General features: G+C 50.6%; 1 protein-coding gene across 1 annotated transcript; it reads right to left on the bottom strand.

The window, feature by feature from the left end:
• Positions 1–121: 121 nt before the first annotated feature.
• On the bottom strand, positions 122–19,721 carry LOC124470317 (polycystic kidney disease 1 like 1). The gene is given in 46 exon segments (XM_047024157.1): positions 122–451; positions 509–649; positions 790–951; positions 1,237–1,368; positions 1,370–1,645; positions 2,081–2,335; positions 2,406–2,615; positions 2,795–3,029; positions 3,137–3,297; positions 3,563–3,646; positions 3,746–3,860; positions 3,988–4,098; positions 4,204–4,322; positions 4,547–4,702; positions 4,784–4,868; positions 5,057–5,460; positions 5,608–5,781; positions 5,918–6,046; positions 7,299–7,398; positions 7,649–7,755; positions 7,898–8,099; positions 10,245–10,440; positions 10,554–10,654; positions 10,752–10,900; positions 10,988–11,098; positions 11,198–11,296; positions 11,412–11,582; positions 11,680–11,934; positions 12,065–12,121; positions 12,207–12,399; positions 12,661–12,778; positions 12,884–13,004; positions 13,235–13,377; positions 13,487–13,564; positions 14,688–14,894; positions 15,090–15,155; positions 15,339–15,454; positions 15,824–15,902; positions 16,099–16,256; positions 16,824–17,027; positions 17,186–17,367; positions 17,648–17,851; positions 17,976–18,108; positions 18,329–18,568; positions 19,048–19,216; positions 19,610–19,721. Coding segments are annotated over 46 exon segments (7,350 nt in total).
• Positions 19,722–20,764: the final 1,043 nt, after the last annotated feature.

Here is a 20,764-nt window from a genome sequence, read left to right as displayed (position 1 = left end):
CTGTACCCAGTAATTCATGGTATTGCTACGATAAATCAATCCAAGGACCAGGAGTAAAAACATCCAGACCAGTTGATTTAACTACATGCTGGTAGTGTGGACAGTCAGCCTTCCTGCTGAGTCACTGTTCCTGGCTGTGTTGGGGTCTCCTCTCCCCACTGTGGACCAGGACCTCCACCACCGTATGGACCTGTCTGGGTGCCTCTACACCAGCTTGGTGCCGTGTCCTGGGGCTCCAGGCAGCCAGGCTGGAGGCTGAGCCGTGGCTGGGCTGGTTCTCCCAATACACAGTCGGATTCTCCATCCAATCAGTCTCTCCCCAGGTGTGAGGCGTGATGACCTCCCACACGTCCTGGCCGGATCTCCCTCCAGCTCCCCTCCAGCTCCCAGGGGTCTCTGCCAGCAGCTTGGATGGGAATGCAGCTACCTGTGAGCCCTGGGTGGGGGGACTCTGTGGAGAGGAGGGGAGAGGGGAGGGGAGAGGAGAGGGGAGGGAGGAGGGAAGAGGAGAGGGGAGGGAGGAGGGGAGAGAGGCACTGTCCCCTCTGTAGTTCTTCAGGGGCAGGGTGTGGTGAAGGCTGTTGGAGAAGGCATTCAGTCGAAACAGCAGCTCATCCACCAAACTCTCAAACTCTTCCAGGTAGTAGCTCTAACAACACAGCAGAACAAACAATAAACAAATCATAGTTAATACAACATTTAAACAACACTTGAAGAATGAATGGTTATTGAAAGTCAACACTTTAGAAATGGAAATTAAATTTTCAAACACATTAGGATGACACTTACTTTTCTCTGGGTGTGGCCATCTGTGCACCGCTTCCTGCGTCGGCCAATCAGCACGGACGCTCTCTCCCAGAGGTAGGCCGTGACCTCGGACAGCGCCAGAGGACTCCTTCTCCTATTGGACGTCCTGGCAGCTCTGACCAATGAGGAGACCAGGCCAGTGACCTGGACCAGGAGGTAGGGTTTGACAAGTTATTCTTAATTATCAACATTATCATCATTATATCATCCATGTTCATATCAAATCATAACAAGAATAAATGCATAGGGTACATAATGTCTACATGCACTATTTATTTGTCGCTTTGGTAAAAGACATGTACATGTCTTTATACAGTTTATTTATATATCTTTTTATATACATATAAAATGTACAACCTTGTACTGTACACCATCATGATCGTAACAACAAAGTAAGTTTGAACTGTGGACATCAAGCCCAGTGTGTACCATTGCAGACCAGGCCAGAAAGACAGCCAGCCACAGGGCCCCTTGGCAGGGCGTGGTGGGGGTGTGGAGGAGGGAGGGCAGAAGGTTGCTCATGCTGAACAGCGCCACCAACAGGACAGCCCCAGAGATCTGGACACAGACAGAAAGCTGTATTGTGAGGTGATGTTAGGGTTGAGAAGTTCTCATTGTTCCTGGTGGCTGAGACATGGCTACTTGACATTATGCCTGGCACAGGGTCACAGAGGGCAAAGGTGAAAGGTCGTTGTGTGTTCACCGTGGGCCAAAGCAGGCAGGAGAAGGTGTCTGAGAGCAGAGACACGGAGGTCATCATCACTCGGGTCCGTCTGAACACAAACATGCTCTTCATCGTGAGGAAGAAGAGGAGCAGACCCTGAAGGCTGCGGCTTTGCTGGAAGGCACACAAGATCTTCATCATCTTCACTATCATCATCATCATTGTACCAATCACCATCATCTTCATCAGTATCGTCTTCACGACAATCATCAAATTCATCCTCATGAACACAATCACCATAAAAGTCATCATCTTCTTCCCCATCATCATCAAAATGACAGTTATTACCATCAGGGATTCTACACCAAACATCCTGTCAGACAATGTGTATGTTAATGCCTCTAATTTATACAAATGTTTATCTCTGTACTAGAGTCAAGACTGTGCCAACTGGGCACTGTCAGAAGGATGGATTTACAGGATCTGGTGGAGAGTAAATATTTACATTCCTCCTTACTTTCTCCCTGCCTGCCTCCCTCCCTCCCTCCCTGCTTGCCTGCCTCCCTCTCTCCCTGCCTCCCTCCCTGCCTCCCTCCCTCCCTGCCTCACCTGCTCCCAGCAGGACAGAGAGCTGAGGTTGACGTGTTTGCGGTCATGTCCCAGCAGCAGGTGGGTGACCTCCAGGGAGTGGCTGGTCAGACAGGCGTGGTGACCAGAGAACATTACAGCTGTCAGGATTATACTGACCTGGGGACAGAGGGACACAGCCTGATCACACACACACATATCTCTACCTGCCAGTATAGGGTTACAGTGACCGAGTAGGACAAACAACAAGGTCAAACATGCCTGATACTGTTGAACAAACACAGACACAGAAGTTTAAGGGGTACAGTCCACAGTACAATGTGCTTATAAAGGACTGACTTCATCACTGGTGATGGCATTCTAGGATATGTGTGTGTATATATTCACGTAATACATGTACATACTGTATATATGTATATTGTGTGTGTTTGGATTTTCCCACCTCCAGCCAGTTCCAGGGGACCCTCCAGTATCCCAGCATGCCTTTCTTCCAGATAGAGCAGATCTGAAGGTAGAGCTGCAGCAGAGAGAGGAGGAGGAAGACCAGCTGGAAGGGAGAGAGGGAAGGGGGAGAGGGGGAGAGAGGGTGGGGAGAGAGGGGGAGAGAGGGAGGGGAGAAAAGTGAGAGAGAGATGAGAGCGGGGAGTCAAATGACCAGCCCACATGTCTCCCAACCTGAACAGCAGGAGAGCGGAGGTAGGGGCGAGATTCTGAGGGGGGTTACTGAATCCGAACCTGGCAACCCATGAGGACGTAGTCCCACGCTGTGGGAGAGTGGAGGAGTCTGGAGGACTGGGTGTGGAGCGAGGGCACCAGCGCCCCCTGGGGGCCCCTCCTAGCCCGCAGGCTCACACTGGTGACGAGGGACGGCCCGGGGCTGTACAGGGTGAACTGGACCTCCAGAGCCACCGTACCTCCATCCACCCAGCCGTCCGACCTCAGAGCTTCCAGCCTGGCCTCAGCCCCCACCCTGAGGGAGGAACAGGGGGCAGGTTAGTGATGAGCAGCTAACAGCAACATGAGGGATGCTGGGATTTATGGGTGAATGGAGATGGAGGATGCTGGTTGTGTTCTGACCTTTTGCGGCCGAGGCTAATCTGGCAGCCATGACGGCCGCAGAGAGGAGGACCAATCACAGGAGGGAATACTGGAGTGGGGCTGTGAGCTGGCCATTTGGCTCCTCTGTTGCGGTTGCCAGGTAGGCAGCCAGGAAGCAGGCCAGCCATCATGGAGGGCCACTATGGAGATTGACATGAGCTCACTCTCAACAATACACTTCAGCCCACATAAACACACAACCACAACGTTGATAAAAGTGTGTGATAAATAAAAGAAGCAACATTTCAGGTTAAGGAGATGGAATGTGATTGTCCTTCTGAACGACATTTCTTATGTTGACAATGTTGCCCTCTGTTGGTCAATTTATGACTCAACAGATGTACCAGGAAGTGGCTCTTTGATTGGCAAGGTGAAATGAGGCGTGCTCTCTCTCCATTGGTTCACCTGGCAATAGGCGGAGTGCGACGCTGTGATCTTCGTCAAGACGGGCCGTCCAATCAGGACGCACGATCCCTGCAACAGCCCAGCCTATCAGTGGAGATTGGAGTTACATCAGACAACATAAACACACACTGGATTTCACACACAAATGCTCCCTCGCACTTGCTACACACACACTCAGCTCACCGCTCCAGAGGCAGAGGCCGTGTTGTCCCAGTATAATCCATCCAGCAGGCTGGTCTGGGACCAGTTCCACCAGTCCTCTGGGGTTCTGACCGATAAGAGTGGATGAGACGAACCCCTGATCACACACACACACACAACATTCAAGTTGTGAACATACCCTAGGCTGTGGGAGTACGGGAACACAGATCATGGTCTGTGTGTGTATACGTGTGTGTGTGTGTGTGAGCACCTCTCTCTCTCACCTGGTGAAGTGTGTCCTGATGGCTGTGTTGAGGCGGTTCTGGTCTCTGGAGAACCTTCCGGACGCGATGCAGAGCAGGAGCAGCAGCATGGAGGCCCACACACAAACCTCCCTGCGGGGTGGAATACACACAATAACACACACACACACACACTACACACTCTCAGACACACAAACCACACACTCTCAGACACACACACCACACACACACACCTACCGGAGTGTGTTCTGTATGAGTGTGTCCCTCTTCCTCCGCCGTCCTCTCCTCCTAAGCTCTTTTGGGGTCGGAGGCCGCACCAGACGCAGGAACCGAGCTCTCTGACGGGCCGCCAGCACCTGTCAATCACACACAATCAGCTCTGATTCGTCAATCGACAAAAACGCCCCTCCCAAATCGTCCGTACAAAAAATTGGGAGAGATTGGAGGAAGCCCCGCCCGTGTCAACCCTGATGGTTAGTACCTTGTCTAAGTATGAGCTCCTATCCCGTGATTGGTGGGGAGGCCTGACATATCCAGGTACATGAACGCCATCTTGGCTCCAGACTTTTGGGGTGTTTACTTCCACGTTGGAGATGCCGAAAGAAGAGAGGTCATCAGGTCTCTTCATGTACTGGATGGAAGTGAGGTCATCAGGTCTCTTCCTGTACCGGAAAGGAGTGAGGTAATCGGGTCTGTTCCTGTACCAGAAGGAGACTCCTGCAGCTACGATGAAGATCTGTGATGTAAACAAGAGGTTGTTAATATCAAGCTGAATTGTTTGAGTAAGATGTTAAGATGTTAAGGTTGGTAATCTAACCAGACCAGGCTGGACCAGGGCGGAGCAGAGCAGCAGAGCACAGAACAGGGAGTGACTCCACAGAAGAACCTTACTGCTGCTGAACCTGACACACACACACACATAGTATAGTAAAGAAGTTAAAGCTTAAGAACATAGTTTACAGAAAACAAAAAAAATCCCAATTTCCAACTCAAATAAACTGTAAAACAGCTTGACAAACAGCCCCCTGTTTAACCCCGGCCCCCGGCCCCCGGCCCCCGGCCCCCGGCACACAGCGCCCTCTCCCCATACCTGACCCCCAGAGCAGCGCTGACCCCCACGTAGGCCACGGCCAGCAGCAGGCAGAGGGCCCACGCCAGGGAGTGGAAGCAGCAGGGAGAGGCCCTCAGCCTTCCTGGTCTGTTGAGCTGGGAGCTGCCTGGACCCTCACACACCCTGCTCCAGCCAGGACTGCCCTCTGGGGGGCCCTCTGGAGGGCCTGGAGGAAGTTCCTCCTGAACTTCAACACCTTCAACTCCGTTATTGTCCGGAGATCTGCTCACGTCCTCGATGACCTCTGACCCCTCCTGTCTGACCTCACGACTCCGGAACAGGAAGGACACCGCTGTTACCACGGGCAACACTGCCAGCACGCTCATCATCCCCGTCACAAGGGAATCCGTGGACATGTCGACAAGCCCCAGCTCTAGTGTGTACTGTGAACATAGAAGTTGCAAGGCTTTGTGGGTAAAGAAGTAGTTTTGCAAAATGTGCTTATTGTTAAATAAATCAAAATATGATAAACAGCGCCCCCTGTTGTTCCCCAGCTGGAGTCTGAATGACGCTGGTTTCCCACAACCTACCAGGTCGTCCTGGGGTGACACGAGCAGCGTGGTGACACACACGTGGCCCAGCAGCTGCAGTATACACACACTCACACGCTGCGAGGGTGAGAACACGCTGGGGGTCGGCCGGGTGAACACACACACCCACAAGTGGAAGTCACTCAGGTACTCCGATAACTTCAGACACAGCAACTGTTTAGAGGAGGGAACACACACACACATAAAATGGACGTAACACAAGACCCTTATTAGTGTGTATGACTACTTATCATGCAGATGTAAGGAGAGAAAAGAGGATGGATGGCTGGATGATGGATGTGGGCGTTACCGTGGTGAATCCTAGCCCCTGGGTGCACACCTTCAGTCGCCTCTCCACCTGTCCATCACCCTGGTCTCCAGCCAACCAGCACTGGGCTGGGAACACCCAGCTCCGCCCACCAGCCCACCCCTCCACCACCTGAAGTAGAAACAGATGTTAGAATCAGACACCACACACACACATACACATACACCAGAGGTCGCCAACCTGTCGATCGCGATCGACGTGTCGATCTCGGAGACTTTCCCTGTCGATCTCCAAAATAATTTCAGAAATACTGATCTCCGACTAATTCATGAACGCGGAGGATTCTTAAACTGAACGCGCGTTCTCTTGTACCTGGATTTGCATATTGGCCTGTGCGTGTTGCAAAGCAATTCACCGACAGAATAAATGGGCGTTTTTTCCCGAAGACGACCTTTGAGAGACCTGCTATCCCAGGATACCTGTGGGCGTGGTTGCCGTTGGTTTGTTTATTTACCCGGCCGTGTTGTCCACATAGTGTTAGCAAGCATGGCAGAGGCACCACGAAAGAGGGCGAAAAACTACAGTTTCCATCATGAATGGGAGGAGGAATTCATCTTTACCTTGGTAAAAGACAAGAGTGTGTGTATGTTGTGCCACCAGCCACAGGCACTGTCTAAGCGAGGGAATTTGGAGCGGCACCACAACACTAACCATCCGAAATTCAAAGACTGCTATCCACCAAAGAGCGCAATCCGCGCCAAAAAAGTTCAGGAGCTGAAAGTGGAGTTGAAGGCTCAACAGTCGCTTTTCTCACAACCTACGTCTCAAAGTAAGGCTGCAACTGAGGCGTCATTTCGTATTAGCCACATTTTGGCTAAACACAAGAGACCTTTTACAGATGGGGATTTGTTTAAGGAACTATTGACCGTCACCGCAGAGACTGTTTGCAGCACCTTCAAAAACAAAGAGGACATAAAAGCTGCATTCCGTGCTGTGCCTCTTGGTCCTACAACAGTGACACGAAGGATCGAGTTACTGTCGGATAACGTTGGTCAACAGGTGTTGGAGGACTTGTCACTCTGTGAATATTTTTCACTGCAGTTTGATGAATCGCTGGATGTAATGGACACGGCTCAGCTTGTTGTATTTGTCAGAATGGCTTTCCAGGACTTTACAACAAAGGAGGACTTCCTCACTCTTCTCCAATTAAAAGAGAGAACGAGAGGTGAGGATATGTATACACAAAGTGTTTGATTTCATTCAATTACAATAAGGCCAAATATAAAGTTAAGTTGTAAGTTCAGTCTGGAGTCTGTTCTGTCTCTCAACGCCTCAATAGGTGATCTTTGGCCTAAAAAGGTTGGTGACCACTGACATACACACACACGACCGCACACTCTTGTCCACAGCAGTGTTTCCTCACCTCACAGACCTCCACCTGGGACAGGTACCAGCTGGGGGCGGAGCCAGAGTCATCATGCCACAGGTACACCCCCCATAGCAGCCCCAGAGCCTCTGCCGTACTGGAGACAGAGAGAGACATAGAGAAAGAGAGGGAGGGAGGGAGGGAGGGAGGGAGGGAGGGAGGGAGAGAGAGAGAGAGAGAGAGAGAGAGAGAGAGAGAGAGAGAGAGAGAGAGAGAGAGAGAGAGAGAGAGAGAGAGAGAGGGAGGCAGGGGGAGAGAGAGAGGCTCAGTATCATTACCATAGTCTAGAAGCTACACATGTTTACTAACCTCTCCATCCAAATAGGAGCGTATTCTGTTTCAAGTACCTCAGTATGAATGTATTCCTGGAGTTGGGTTTGAACAGAGTGCACTGTGGGTCATGTAGTTCTCTGGTCAGCGAGGCCCCTTCGTCCCCATACAGTACTATATAAACCTGTGGAAAAGTTACACAGCCTTTATTGCCACAATCTGTCAGACAACAAGCCTTCTACTCCTGTGTGCTGAAGGACTGCCAAGCATTCAGGGTGTGGTCAAGGTGTGGTCACGGTGTGGTAAGGGTGTGGTATCAGAGGTACCCTGGCAGACATCTCTCGTGAGGAGCAGAGTCCGGTGTGAACCGTCACAGCGTAGAGCTGGCGGTCAGACGAGGGGTTGTCCCACAGCACGACAACTTCCTGTTCGTCCTCACAGCATGTCCTTCCACACACAAGCAGAAGCACAGCGTACACACACACGCACACCACCAACACACACACCACAGTCAGGTCTCTGGCAGGGCTGTGGAGAGCGGAGGGAATAGGTTGGAGATCAGGGGGACAATATAAAAGGTCACCAGATAGAACAGGGGTCTAAAAAAGTTTTGAAAGGTTTGATTTTTTGTTTTGAAAATATGTTTGAAAAAGTGAAAATATTTTTGCGATTTCATAAAAAAAATAGGTTTGCATCGTTAATGAGTAGCCCACTTTTTTCTTTTTTTCTTTTTACTTCAGTTCAGTCTTTGTAATACTTGTCCAACCATTTTTTCACTTGTCCCGGACAATTGGACAAGCCTTAATGTCGATAACTGACTTCTGTTTAATCTAGCCATTAAATAATTTGTTCTGGCATGCACCTAACCCCTGGAGCATTCTGAGGATGTGGTTGGACACGAAGACTGCCTGTGTAGATACCTCAGGATGTGGTTGGACATGAAGACTGCCTGTGTAGATACCTCAGGATGTGAGTCAGTTCTGCAGAGTCCAGCCTGCTAAACAACTGCTGATGAAGCACAGTCACTGTGCTCAGATGGTCACAGCTGAAAAACACACACACAGGTACATATTATATAATTCAACACAAACACTGCCACTTCCTGTTCCGACACAACACTAACACTTCCTGTTCCGACAACACAAACACTGCCACTTCCTGTTCCGACACAACACAAACACTGCCACTTCCTGTTCTGACAACAAAAACACTGCCACTTCCTGTTCCGACAACACAAACACTTCCACTTCCTGTTCCGACAACACAAACACTAACACTTCCTGTTCCGACAACACAAACACTCAAACTTCCTGTTTTGACACAACAAAAACACTCACACTTCCTGTTTTGACACAACACAAACACTCACACTTCCTGTTTTGACACAACACAAACACTCACACTTCCTGCTCCGACAACACAAACACTCACACTTCCTGCTCTTACAACACAAACACTCACACTTCCTGTTCCGACGACACAAACACTCACACTTCCTGTTTTGACACAACACAAACACTCACACTTCCTGTTCCGACAACACAAACACTCACACTTCCTGTTTTGACACAACACAAACACTCACACTTCCTGTTTTGACACAACACAAACACTCACACTTCCTGCTCCGACAACACAAACACTCACACTTCCTGTTCCGACAACACAAACACTCACACTTCCTGTTCCGACAACACAAACACTCACACTTCCTGTTCCGACAACATAAACACTCACACTTCCTGCTCCGACAACACAAACACTCACACTTCCTGTTTTGACAACACAAACTCTCACACTTCCTGTTCCGACAACACAAACACTCACACTTCCTGTTCCGACAACACAAACACTCACACTTCCTGTTCCGACAACACAAACACTCACACTTCCTGTTCCGACAACATAAACACTCACACTTCCTGCTCCGACAACACAAACACTCACACTTCCTGTTTTGACAACACAAACACTCACATTTCCTGTTCCGACAACACAAACACTCACACTTCCTGTTCCGACAACACAAACACTCACACTTCCTGTTCCGACAACACAAACACTCACACTTCCTGTTCCGACAACACAAACACTCACACTTCCTGTTCCGACAACACAAACACTCACACTTCCTGTTCCGACAACACAAACACTCACACTTCCTGTTTTGACAACACAAACACTCACACTTCCTGTTCCGACAACACAAACACTCACACTTCCTGTTCCGACAACACAAACACTCACACTTCCTGTTTTGACAACACAAACACTCACACTTCCTGTTCCGACAACACAAACACTCACACTTCCTGTTCCGACAACACAAACACTCACACTTCCTGTTCCGACAACACAAACACTCACACTTCCTGTTCCGACAACACAAACACTCACACTTCCTGTTCCGACAACACAAACACTCACACTTCCTGTTTTGACAACACAAACACTCACACTTCCTGTTCCGACAACACAAACACTCACACTTCCTGTTTTGACAACACAAACACTCACACTTCCTGTTCCGACAACACAAACACTCACACTTCCTGTTCCGACAACACAAACACTCACACTTCCTGTTCCGACAACACAAACACTCACACTTCCTGTTCCGACAACACAAACACTCACACTTCCTGTTCCGACAACACAAACACTGCCTCTTACCTGCAGTTGACGGGGGTGTGAGGGGCCCCCAGCTGGGTGGTGCAGCCCTGGGGCGTCCAGGGCCCCTGGGGGGTCAAGGACAAGCACTGGCTGGCCCTCAGGCTCAGCTTGTAGTCCACCTGGCTGCCTGGGGGGCCTTGTCGGGGGCCCCTGCTGTAGTCTGCGTTCAAGAGTGCCACATAGCCTGTCCCTAGAGCTGGACAACAAGACTGGTTATGTCTTTATTTGATCCAAAATTATATATTGAACCACAGAGACAATGCTGATGTCTTAGACTTCATTACATATTGATGTGTGTGTGTAACCTACTGTTCAGATAGGAAGGGGGCAGAATGATGTGTGTGTTGGTTCCTTCCCACTTGTATGTCTGGTGAAGATGGTACTGGCTGGGGCTGGGCCTCTCAAACAACCTGACAGGACACACACACAAACACACAAACACCTAAATGACCGCTGAAACCTTCACAAACCTGTTTAATGAATACACTGACTCCTGAGGTGTGTCACCTGACTAAGAGCAGGACGGGGAAGGTGCTGCTCTCTGTCCGGCTGAACTCCACAGACACCCGGACAGCCTGCCAAAGGTGCTGCTGGGTAATGTTGAAGCTGTGGTAGTTGATGTGGCCAATCAGGAGAGAGTGCTTGGTCCCAGACACCTGCAGGCACACACACACACACACACTCTGTTCCAGAACTGACGACCTGACCCAGGACAGGGTGGGAGGAGCTGCTGCTTTACATACGTTGCTGGGTGTGTTGTGGAACTGGATGTTGATTGGTTGAGAGACGAGGCGTGTGGATATCTTCCTCCTGGTGGTACAGCTGTAGAAACTCAGATCAGCTGGCCCGGACAGCTACCACACACACACACACACACACACACACAGACATGACTAAACACGGAGACACACACGCAGAGACGTACATATATATACACACACACACTACCTCACCTGTGCAGGTACAGTAGCCCAGGGGTTGTGTCTGAACGTGGTGAGCTGACTCAACACACAGTGGGGGCCTCCATCCAGGGCCCCCCCCTCAGAGACCCCCTTCCTCCCCCCGCCCAGGGCCCCCCCCTCAGAGACCCCCTCCCTCCCCCCGCCCAGGGCCCCCCCCCTCAGAGACCCCCTCCCTCCCCCCGCCCAGGGCCCCCCCCTCAGAGACCCCCTCCCTCCCCCCGTCCAGACGCCCACCCAGCGAGGCCGGCAGGTGGAAGGTGGTTGAGCTGTCACTGAGGACAGAGAGCTGGAGCCCGTGAGGGTGGACAGTGGTCTGAACATCCATCAGTCTGGTGCTGAGCTGGTGATCATGAAGCCTGCTGGAGAGGACGTACTTCTGCACACGATGAAGAGGGGGTCGGGGGGTGAGTGTGTGAGTGTCCTTGTGTGTGAGTGTGTGTGTGTGAGTGTGTGTCCGTGTGTGTGTGTCTCACCAGCAGTAGTTCAGCAGCAGTCTGCAGACAGTCTGACGTCAGTCTAACCGCTTGCTCCTCAGAGCCAGATCCAGTACTGCTGGACGTGACATCATCACCAGTGGCCGAGGCCTGCAGGCTGTAGGTGAGCAGGGTCACCAAAGTGTTAATGGCCCTCTGGTCCAGCAGGAAAGCAGCAGGCTGGCTGGGCTCAGCCCAGCTGTGAGAGATGACCCGGATGTGACTCATCACCTGTCTGGCTCGGGCCAGCGTCACCTGGAGGAGGACACTACATCAGGACTCCATCCATCTGTCTACCTGTCTGCCTGTCTGCCTGTCTGTCTGTCTGTCTGTCTGTCTGTCTGTCTGTCTGTCTGTCTGTCTGTCTGCCTGTCTGTCTCCTCACCTGTTCAGGGAGCTGCATCAATTCTGTCAGCATGTCGATGTTCTCCATCAGAGACTCCTGGGAAACACAAGATACACCCTTACTGAACATCCTCCCGGCTCCAGCGCTGTGTGTGTGCGTGTGTGCGCGCACACGGGCCAACCTGGTCACTATTTTCCAGCTCACACACAGCAGAGATGAGCGCGGAGCGCGTGTGTGTGAGCGTGTGTGTGTTGGCGTCAGGATCCCTGCTGAGGCGGGTCAGGACGCTGGACAGCAGCACCACATAGTTACGGAGCTCCACACGTCCTCCCAGCATCACCAGCACTGACAGGTTCCTCACACCTGACTCATACCTGGGGGGGAAGGAGAGAAATTAAGAGACAGAAACAGAGATGGAAAGAAAAGAAGGGAGAGAAGAGACAAAGAGAGCAAGCGGGGGAGGGAAATAAAGGAGAGAGCATGAACGAGAAATACATAAATATGATGAGAATAAACCAAAGTTAGTAAACCATCAGTAAATCCTCCGTGAATCACACTAGCTGTGTGTCAGGACGAACAGATGCATCTGTTCCTGTCGGTGAATAGATGACATGTCTTGTAACAGCGGCTCTTACAGGTGGAGGTCGGGGTTGTGGGCGGGGCTTCTGAAGAGGCGGGGCTGAACTCTGACGGTGACGGAGCAAGGTCTGGTTGCTGCTCCCAGCATGCTCCTCACCATGGTGTGGACGTGAACTACAGGAAACAGGAACAGGAAACGAGTCATCCTGTAGGCTGACTCCAGCGGTCATCAGTACCAGGACACATGAAGACTCTGTGTGTTTGTGTGTGTGTGTGTACCTTTATAACCATCCCCAGGGTCTCCAGCAGGAAGGCTGAAGTAGAACTGGAAGTCCCGGCCCTCATAAAGACTGTGTCTGGGCCCGTCAGCTACACTGTAGCTGTATGCATACTGGAGATCCTGCACACACACCAACACACACTGGCACCAGGAAAGACTGTGTGTGTGGACGTGTGTGTGTGTGTGTGTGTGAGAGAGAGAGAGAGAGAGAGAGAGAGAGAGAGAGAGAGAGAGAGAGAGAGAGAGAGAGAGAGAGAGAGAGAAAGAGAGAGAGAGAGAGAGAGAGGGGGGGGGGGGGAGGCAGAAACTGAGACATGCATTTACACCCACACACACACACACACACACACCTCTCTCCCGGAGGAGCAGAAGATGCTGAAGGGTGTGTCCATCTCCACCCCTGTGCTGGGCTGAACCTGACAGCTCAGCCCCGAGGGCACGGGATTGGTCCCCAGGAACAGCTGAGTCCGCCCAAGCAATGCATCCTGGGAGTCTGAGTTTTCAACACAAAGTGTGGAATGATCAAGACACTGTGGTTTCCGTGGCTTCCAACACAGAATCAAACTTGCTTCATTTTGTTTGTAAAGCAGATGTGGTCTTACGGGCTGACACCTCCAGCAGATACCTGCTGCCTGCCTTCAGACTGTAGGGCTTCAGGAGGAGCTGGGGGGAAGAGGTTCCTGGGGAGCACAGACAGAGACTGTGTCTGTGTGTGTGTGTATGCCTGTGTGTCTGTGGTTGAGTGTATGTGTGCGTGTGTGTGGGGGGGTGTGTTCATTGTGTGTGTGTGGGGGGTGTGTGTGTGTTACCTGTGTGTGTGTGGGGGGGGGTGTTACCTCTGTGGGGGTGTGTGTGTTACCTGTGTGTGTGTGGGTGTGTGTGTGTGTGTGTGTGTTACCTGTGTGTGTGCGTGTATGTGGGGGGGGGGTGTTACCTGTGTGTGTGTGTGGGGGGGGTGTTACCTCTGTGGGGGTGTGTGTGTTACCTGTGTGTGTGTGTGTGTGTGTGTTACCTGTGTGTGTGTGTGTGTGTTACCTGTGTGTGTGCGTGTATGTGGGGGGGGGGGGTGTTACCTGTGTGTGTGGGTGTGTTTTACCTGTGTGTGTGTTACCTGTGTGTGTGTGTGTGTGTGTTACCTGTGTGTCTGTGTGTGTGGATGTGTGTTACCTGTGTGTGTGTTACCTGTGTGTGTGTGCGTGTTACCTGTGTGTGTGTGTGTTACCTGTGTGTGTGTTACCTGTGTGTGTGTTACCTGTGTGTGTGTGCGTGTTACCTGTGTGTGTGTGTGTGTGTTACCTGTGTGTGTGGGTGTGTGTTACCTGTGTGTGTGTTGCCTGTGTGTGTGTGCGTGTTACCTGTGTGTGTGTGTGTGTGTGTGTGTGTGTGGGTGTGTGTTACCTGTGTGTGTGTTACCTGTGTGTGTGTTACCTGTGTGTGTGTGCGTGTTACCTGTGTGTGTGTGTGTGTTACCTGTGTGTGTGTGTGTATGTGGGGGGGGGTGTTACCTGTGTGTGTGTGTGTGTTACCTGTGTGTGTGTTACCTGTGTGTGTGTGTGTTACCTGTGTGTGTGTATGTTGGGGGGGGGGGGGTGTCACCTGTGTGTGTGTGTGTTACCTGTGTGTGTGTGTGTGTTACCTGTGTGTGTGTGTTACCTGTGTGTGTGTGTGTGTGTGTTACCTGTGTGTGTTACCTGTGTGTGTGTTACCTGTGTGTGTGTGTTACCTGTGTGTGTGTGTGTGTTACCTGTGTGTGTGTGTGTGTTACCTGTGTGTGTGTGTGTTACCTGTGTGTGTGTGTGTTACCTGTGTGGGTGTAGGACTGGAACACAGCAGGCTCTACCTGCTCTCTGGGCAGGTCCAGCAGAGTGGGGGGAGGGACCAGGGGGGAGGGGCCAGCCTCCACCAGGTTGCTCCCCTCATCCTCCCTCCATCCTGGGCCGGTGGGGCCTGGCTCCGCCCCCAGCCCGGGGCCTGGCTCCGCCCCCGGCCCTGAGCTCTCGCTGGTCCCCCCTGGAGCCATACAAACACAGAGGGAATCAGGCACCATTTACACTATCATCTTCGTCTGTCTGTTTGTTTGTCGATTGCTGTGCGGCACCAGATGAATTTAGGAAAGGAATTATACGGTGTCTACATAAGACACACACAGACACACACAGACACACACAGACACATATAGAAACACAGACACACACACGCACATACCTGTGGGTCTGCCTTCTGATAATGCTGACTCTCCCTCCTCTATACCCAGGAAGGGAACGTCGTAATCTGAACAGGATTAATACAAAATCATTTCACATTGGAGCGCCTTGCCTCGCCTCACATTGGAGTACCTTGCCCAAGGACACAACGTCATTTGGCTTGGCGGGGAATTGATCCGGCAACCTTCTGATTACTAGCCCAACTCCCTCACCGCTCAGCCATCTGACTCCCTCCCTCCCTCCTCCTCACCTGAACTCTCCAGGACAGCGAAGGGAAAGTTAGAATCTTCCAGAAGGTCGGAACCCAGATGGAACTCTGCCAGGATGTCACTCTGGCCAAAGTGCTGAGAGGAGGAGTCTGGGGTGCTGATTGGAGAAGAGCTGGGCTGGGGGGAAGAGTCTGGGGAAACTGCGGTAGCTCCAATTGGTGAACTCAGCTGTGAGTAGGTGTGGCCGTTAAAAGCTTGGCTATTAGCCAGCTGGGATTTATCTTCCCTCTGTTTCCGGGGGCGACCTCCATCTGATGGGTCCCCCTCTGGGAAGGGCATTTGAAAAGAAAAGGAACCAGGAAGTAGGGGTGTTGTGGCTGAGCTGGGGATTGTGGGACTTGTAGTTTTTATTCCACCTCTCCACGCAGTTGCTGATTTGGAGGGTATTGATCTGGAGGGGTTTAGGGGGGGCTCAGGGAGGAGGGGGGTAGGGGAGTGTGGGGGAGAGGGCCGGGGGGGGAGGGACTCTGAAGAAGGAGAGAGAACCGGAGGGTCCGATATGATGGTGGACGGGAAAATGAGATCAACAACCTGGCAGAAAGGGACTGGAGGGAGAAGAGACATCATGAAAACACTTTAAACACACACCATGCATATACCATACAGAGTCTACATATAAATACACACACATTAACATAAAATACACAAACACCAAATACAAGCACATAAGTAATAACATTTACAAAATGTCCTTTGTTTGCTAAAGTTTAAGACACCGGACAAACACACGTAATGTCTCACCGTCTATCTGCACCTTACTGGTGGCGTTGACCAGGAACAGGGTCCAGGAGTAAAGCACAGGGTCCAGGCCACAGCCTTCACACCCCGCCCGGACAGACAGCGCCTGGTCCCAGTTCAGCCGGTCTCCCTGACACAGGGAACAGTTCATCCACACTCTCCTGGGAGCAAACACAGGGGAACATGTCTTTTCAGATCAGTCAGAGTCAGGATCCCATACAGTCGATCTGCTGTTTAGATGGAATTCTCTGAGGAAAATCCTGTGACAAAATGGTCCTAAACTATATTGAAACTTAATATTGCCCTTCTACTGATATTTTTACGCATTTACTAGTACTCATATTGCATTTCATTAGAAAGAAACTCCTTCAACTTTGTGCAAATATTTTTTGTTGAAAAATGTTTCGAAAGGTTGAAAAAAGGATTTCAATGGTTTTTTGGGGGTTTTGGAAAAAACGTTTCTAAAGGTTGAAAGAAATAGAAAAAGAATCATTGATGAGTACTTGATGAGGACTCTACAAAACTCTACTGTACTCTGCTTTACTGTTTTAGGCTTTTCTGTTCTCTCCTCCTCTCTCCTCTCCTTTCACTGTGTTTGAAAAACAAGTTTCGAAAACAAAGTTTTGAAATGTAAAAAAAAAAAGAAATCTAAGATAAGACACAATAACAATAAGACACGAAGGGGTTCAGGATGTGTTCAGGAACATTCTTCTCTGCATCACCCTCACCTGGACAGGTGTGGTGTTACCGTGACGAAGGTGTCCGAGGAGGCAGAGCGTTCCCCGCTGCTAACCGTGAGGGTGAACCGGAACTGGTCGAAGCTTTGCTTCAAAGCTCCGCCCGGCAACAGCAGCACGGGCAAGGAGGTGTCCACCGGTTGGTCAAAACAGGAGCTGTCGATGGAGCTGATTGGCTTACAGCTCCAGTTGTAGCTGAGAAGGCGGGGTTAAGTGACAATGGAAGGGGTTTATGTTTGAGACATCAACAATATTACGATATTAGAATATTAATATTACAAAATGATATCTTGCAGAAGCTTTTAGTAAAGATGACCAGCAACATAGCAGAAACTGGCCAGCAGGCCCTGTACCTGAGAGCACCAGCAGGCTGGTCAGGGTCGTAGGAGCGGTGTCCGTCCAGGGCCAAGGCACTGACGTTCCCACGGGCCAGAAAGACGTTGGTGCCCCCCAGGATGAAGGCCACTGGGGGGGAGGGCAGCACCTCCACACGCACGCTGTAGTTACTGTACACCACGCTGCCCACAACACTCACCTGCCAGGCTCACAGGAGGACGCACAGAACATAAGAGGGTTTTGTGTTGTTACTACAACTGAAACCCGACAGAAAACAAGGAATGATATTGGAAATCTATTTTATTGTGTCTGTTTTACAACTTGACCAGAGCAAGGAACGAATCCTATACAAATCTAATTTTGTTTGGGGAATTTGACCCTCCAACCTCTTGACCTGCAGTCAAATGCTCAAACCACTAAGCTGTATCCATCCCCATGTATGAAGCTGATGAACTGTGACTGGTAATGCTGTCTCTCACCCTGGCTACGGCGTTGTAGGTGCCATACAGCAGGGTGTGTGTGGGCAGGGTCAGGCTCTGCCGGAGAGGGTCCACGCCTGGCAGGGGGACCACCAGCCCCCCGGGGTCACGCACCGTCCAGTGGTACCCCAGACCCCGGGACACGTCACACTGCACCTCCGTCTCCAACGTCACGCTCAGACGCAACTTCTGATCCCTCCTCACCTGGGCGGCGGAGAGGAGAGGAGAGGATAGAGGGAGAGATGGAGGGGGAGAGGAGAGGGGATAGGAGAATATATATAATCCCCTCTGTGTCCCTCTCTACTCCATCCCTCAGGTAGAGTCTCACCTGTGTGTTGAGAGGACCCATGTTCTTCACAGGCGGGGGTTGGCAGGGCCGGACCACCACGAACACCTCCCCCCGCAGGGAGGCGGAGCTGACAAGGTTGGACATGGTCACCTCCACCCTAAACACTCCCGTCCTGCACGGACACGCAACACACGGAGCTCTTTCAGTTTGAATGTCTTAACATTTAAATATGCACAGCTTAACGTTTCACTTAGCTGTCACTTTAGGTGTAGGGGTGGGGTATAGGTGTGTTGTTCGACTTGTTCTACCCTCTCACCTGTAGAAGGTGTGCTGTTCCGTGCTCTATCCTCTCACCTGTAGAAGGTGTGCTGTTCCGTGCTCTATCCTCTCACCTGTAGAAGGTGTGCTGTTCCGTGCTCTGTCCCGTCCTGCTCTCTCCGTCCCCGAAGCTCCAGCTGTAGGTGATGTTGGTGCCGGTGCGGGTCCTGCAGCTGAAGACCAGGCTGTGGTTCTGGACCACCGAGGGCAGGTGCTCCAGCCTGCTGGGACGCACGGCTGTCTGGACCACCAGGTGGAGAGGGTCAGAGGTCACGGAGGTCACACCGTCGCTTGCCGTCACCACCACGATGTACCTGCGCACAGGTAAGGGAGGAAAGGGCCATGATGGAGATGAGCCATGATAGGTGTGTTGATTGAAGACGAGAACAAACACTCGCAAATGCAGTAATGCTACAACAGTGCAGTCTTAATCTTCAGTGTGATTACTGTACGAAGTGCTGTGTATGTACTGTCAATGGCTTTACCTTCAGTATGATTAAGAAGTAAGTGCTTTAATATAACAGAAATGGTTGTATTGATTATTTGGTTGAAATCTTGCTTGTTTCATACATTGATATTATTTACACCTTCTCCAGCTTCTTCACACCCCTTGCTGTGTGACGTGTGTGGATGTTACCTGCCAGGTGTACTGCTGTGTGACGTGTGTGGATGTTACCTGCCAGGTGTACTGCTGTGTGACGTGTGTAGATGTTACCTGCCAGGTGTACTGCTGTGTGACGTGTGTGGATGTTACCTGCCAGGTGTACTGCTGTGTGACGTGTGTGGATGTTACCTGCCAGGTGTGCGGTATATCCTGGAGACGGTAGGCGAGGTCGTTCTGATGGGGCGAGAATCTCCAAAGTTCCACAGGAACTCCCGAGGACCGCCCTCCGACGGCAGGGCCAGGAACGTGACGACCGTGTCCGTGGGATACGCTTCTCTCTCCGTGTGAATCCTCACCACTGGGAAACACAGGATAGACAGCACCGTAAACACACGGCTAAACTCTGACATACCACACACAAGACCACAATATAACTCTGACATAGCCCTACCACACACAAGACCACAATTTAACTCTGACATAGCCCTACCACACACAAGACCACAATTTAACTCTGACATAGCCCTACCAAACACGAGACCACAATTTAACTCTGACATAGCCCTACCACACACAAGACTGCAAGTTGGGTAGGCTACATGTGTTACGAGTGGTTAGTAGTTTACATTAGTCAAACATACACAAGTTCATCCCTCAGCCCCAAAACGTAAGCAGGACTACACAGATCAACAGGTTGATATAAGACTAAATGTTAACTTCTAAATTAACACAATGTTATACATTTTTATACCATCAGGCTTGAAGACTGGCTGGTGACGCCTTTGCTGGGTTACAGTTGCAACGTTACCCCTGTCTTCCCTGTCAGAAATCCTAATAAAAATAAAATAAACCACATCATCCATTCTTACATTAAGACAGTATTTAACATTTACAAAACATTGACAAAATACTAAACTTTAATTTACATTAAAGTTTTTACATTGACGACAACTATGTGCAAAATATATTTACAGAAGTGATACAAAGTCTAAAAAGTCTATACCCGCGACTGTTAATAAAAAAGGTTAAGTAAAATGACCGGTGACCGGCAGCTCACCTCTGCCCGGCGAGGTCTGACCCAACAAGGACGGAGCCATGAAGACACTTCCTCGTCACCTGTCGGTCAACCAGGTCACTGCAGTTAGGCCTACACCTCCGCCTGGACAACGCTCCAGTCTGGAATCTTCGACGTAAAAGCGCCCAACAACAGGAATTGGCAATCTCGTTATTACTGACAAAACACCTACAAGGCTGTGGTTTTAAGCACACGGGTGAATATTTTAGTGGATAAAACGCCAAGTTCCCCATAGGCTCTAAAAGGGAATATAGGTCGAGCAATCCAGTTTATTAACAGAATGCGACTGGTGTGGCTTTACAAATTCCTATGTGTGACACTAGGTTATGTGTTTTTTCGCCAAGAGCACCGTAGTTGGGGTAAGATTAGGAGTTCCATGAATACCACCCCCCCCCCCCCCCCCCACACACACACACACACACACACACACACACACACACCCAAAAAATAAAATCTAAGCATTCAATAATTGTCTAGAAAATCTTCCCATTTGGCTGTAGGCTATTGCCTCGGAATTAGAGCCTATACAGCAACTAGGCGTATATCGTACAACTATTATTTACTAAAAGCTTACCCCAACAGCATCTTAAAAACGTTTCTTTTCTTTCAAACAGCTTCGTTTAAACACTCACCCCTGAGCAAGACACGGGTGACAGCAGACGGCAGGGTTCACTTCTTCATCATACGGTGTTTTGTCAAAACGGCCCCAAACCGGGGTTGCGTAAACGCACAGACAACCCCACGTCGACCCTGTGAAAACCAGAGTAAATTTGGGCTTTTTTTTAATTTAGCCTATTATTAGAACTTTTTTATTATTACATTTTGTTCAAT

Source organism: Hypomesus transpacificus, chromosome 8 (genome assembly GCF_021917145.1).
Source record: "Hypomesus transpacificus isolate Combined female chromosome 8, fHypTra1, whole genome shotgun sequence".
NCBI classification, from domain to species: domain Eukaryota; kingdom Metazoa; phylum Chordata; class Actinopteri; order Osmeriformes; family Osmeridae; genus Hypomesus; species Hypomesus transpacificus.
Note: the sequence above shows the minus strand (reverse complement) of the source record. Positions and strands in the feature narration are given on the sequence as shown.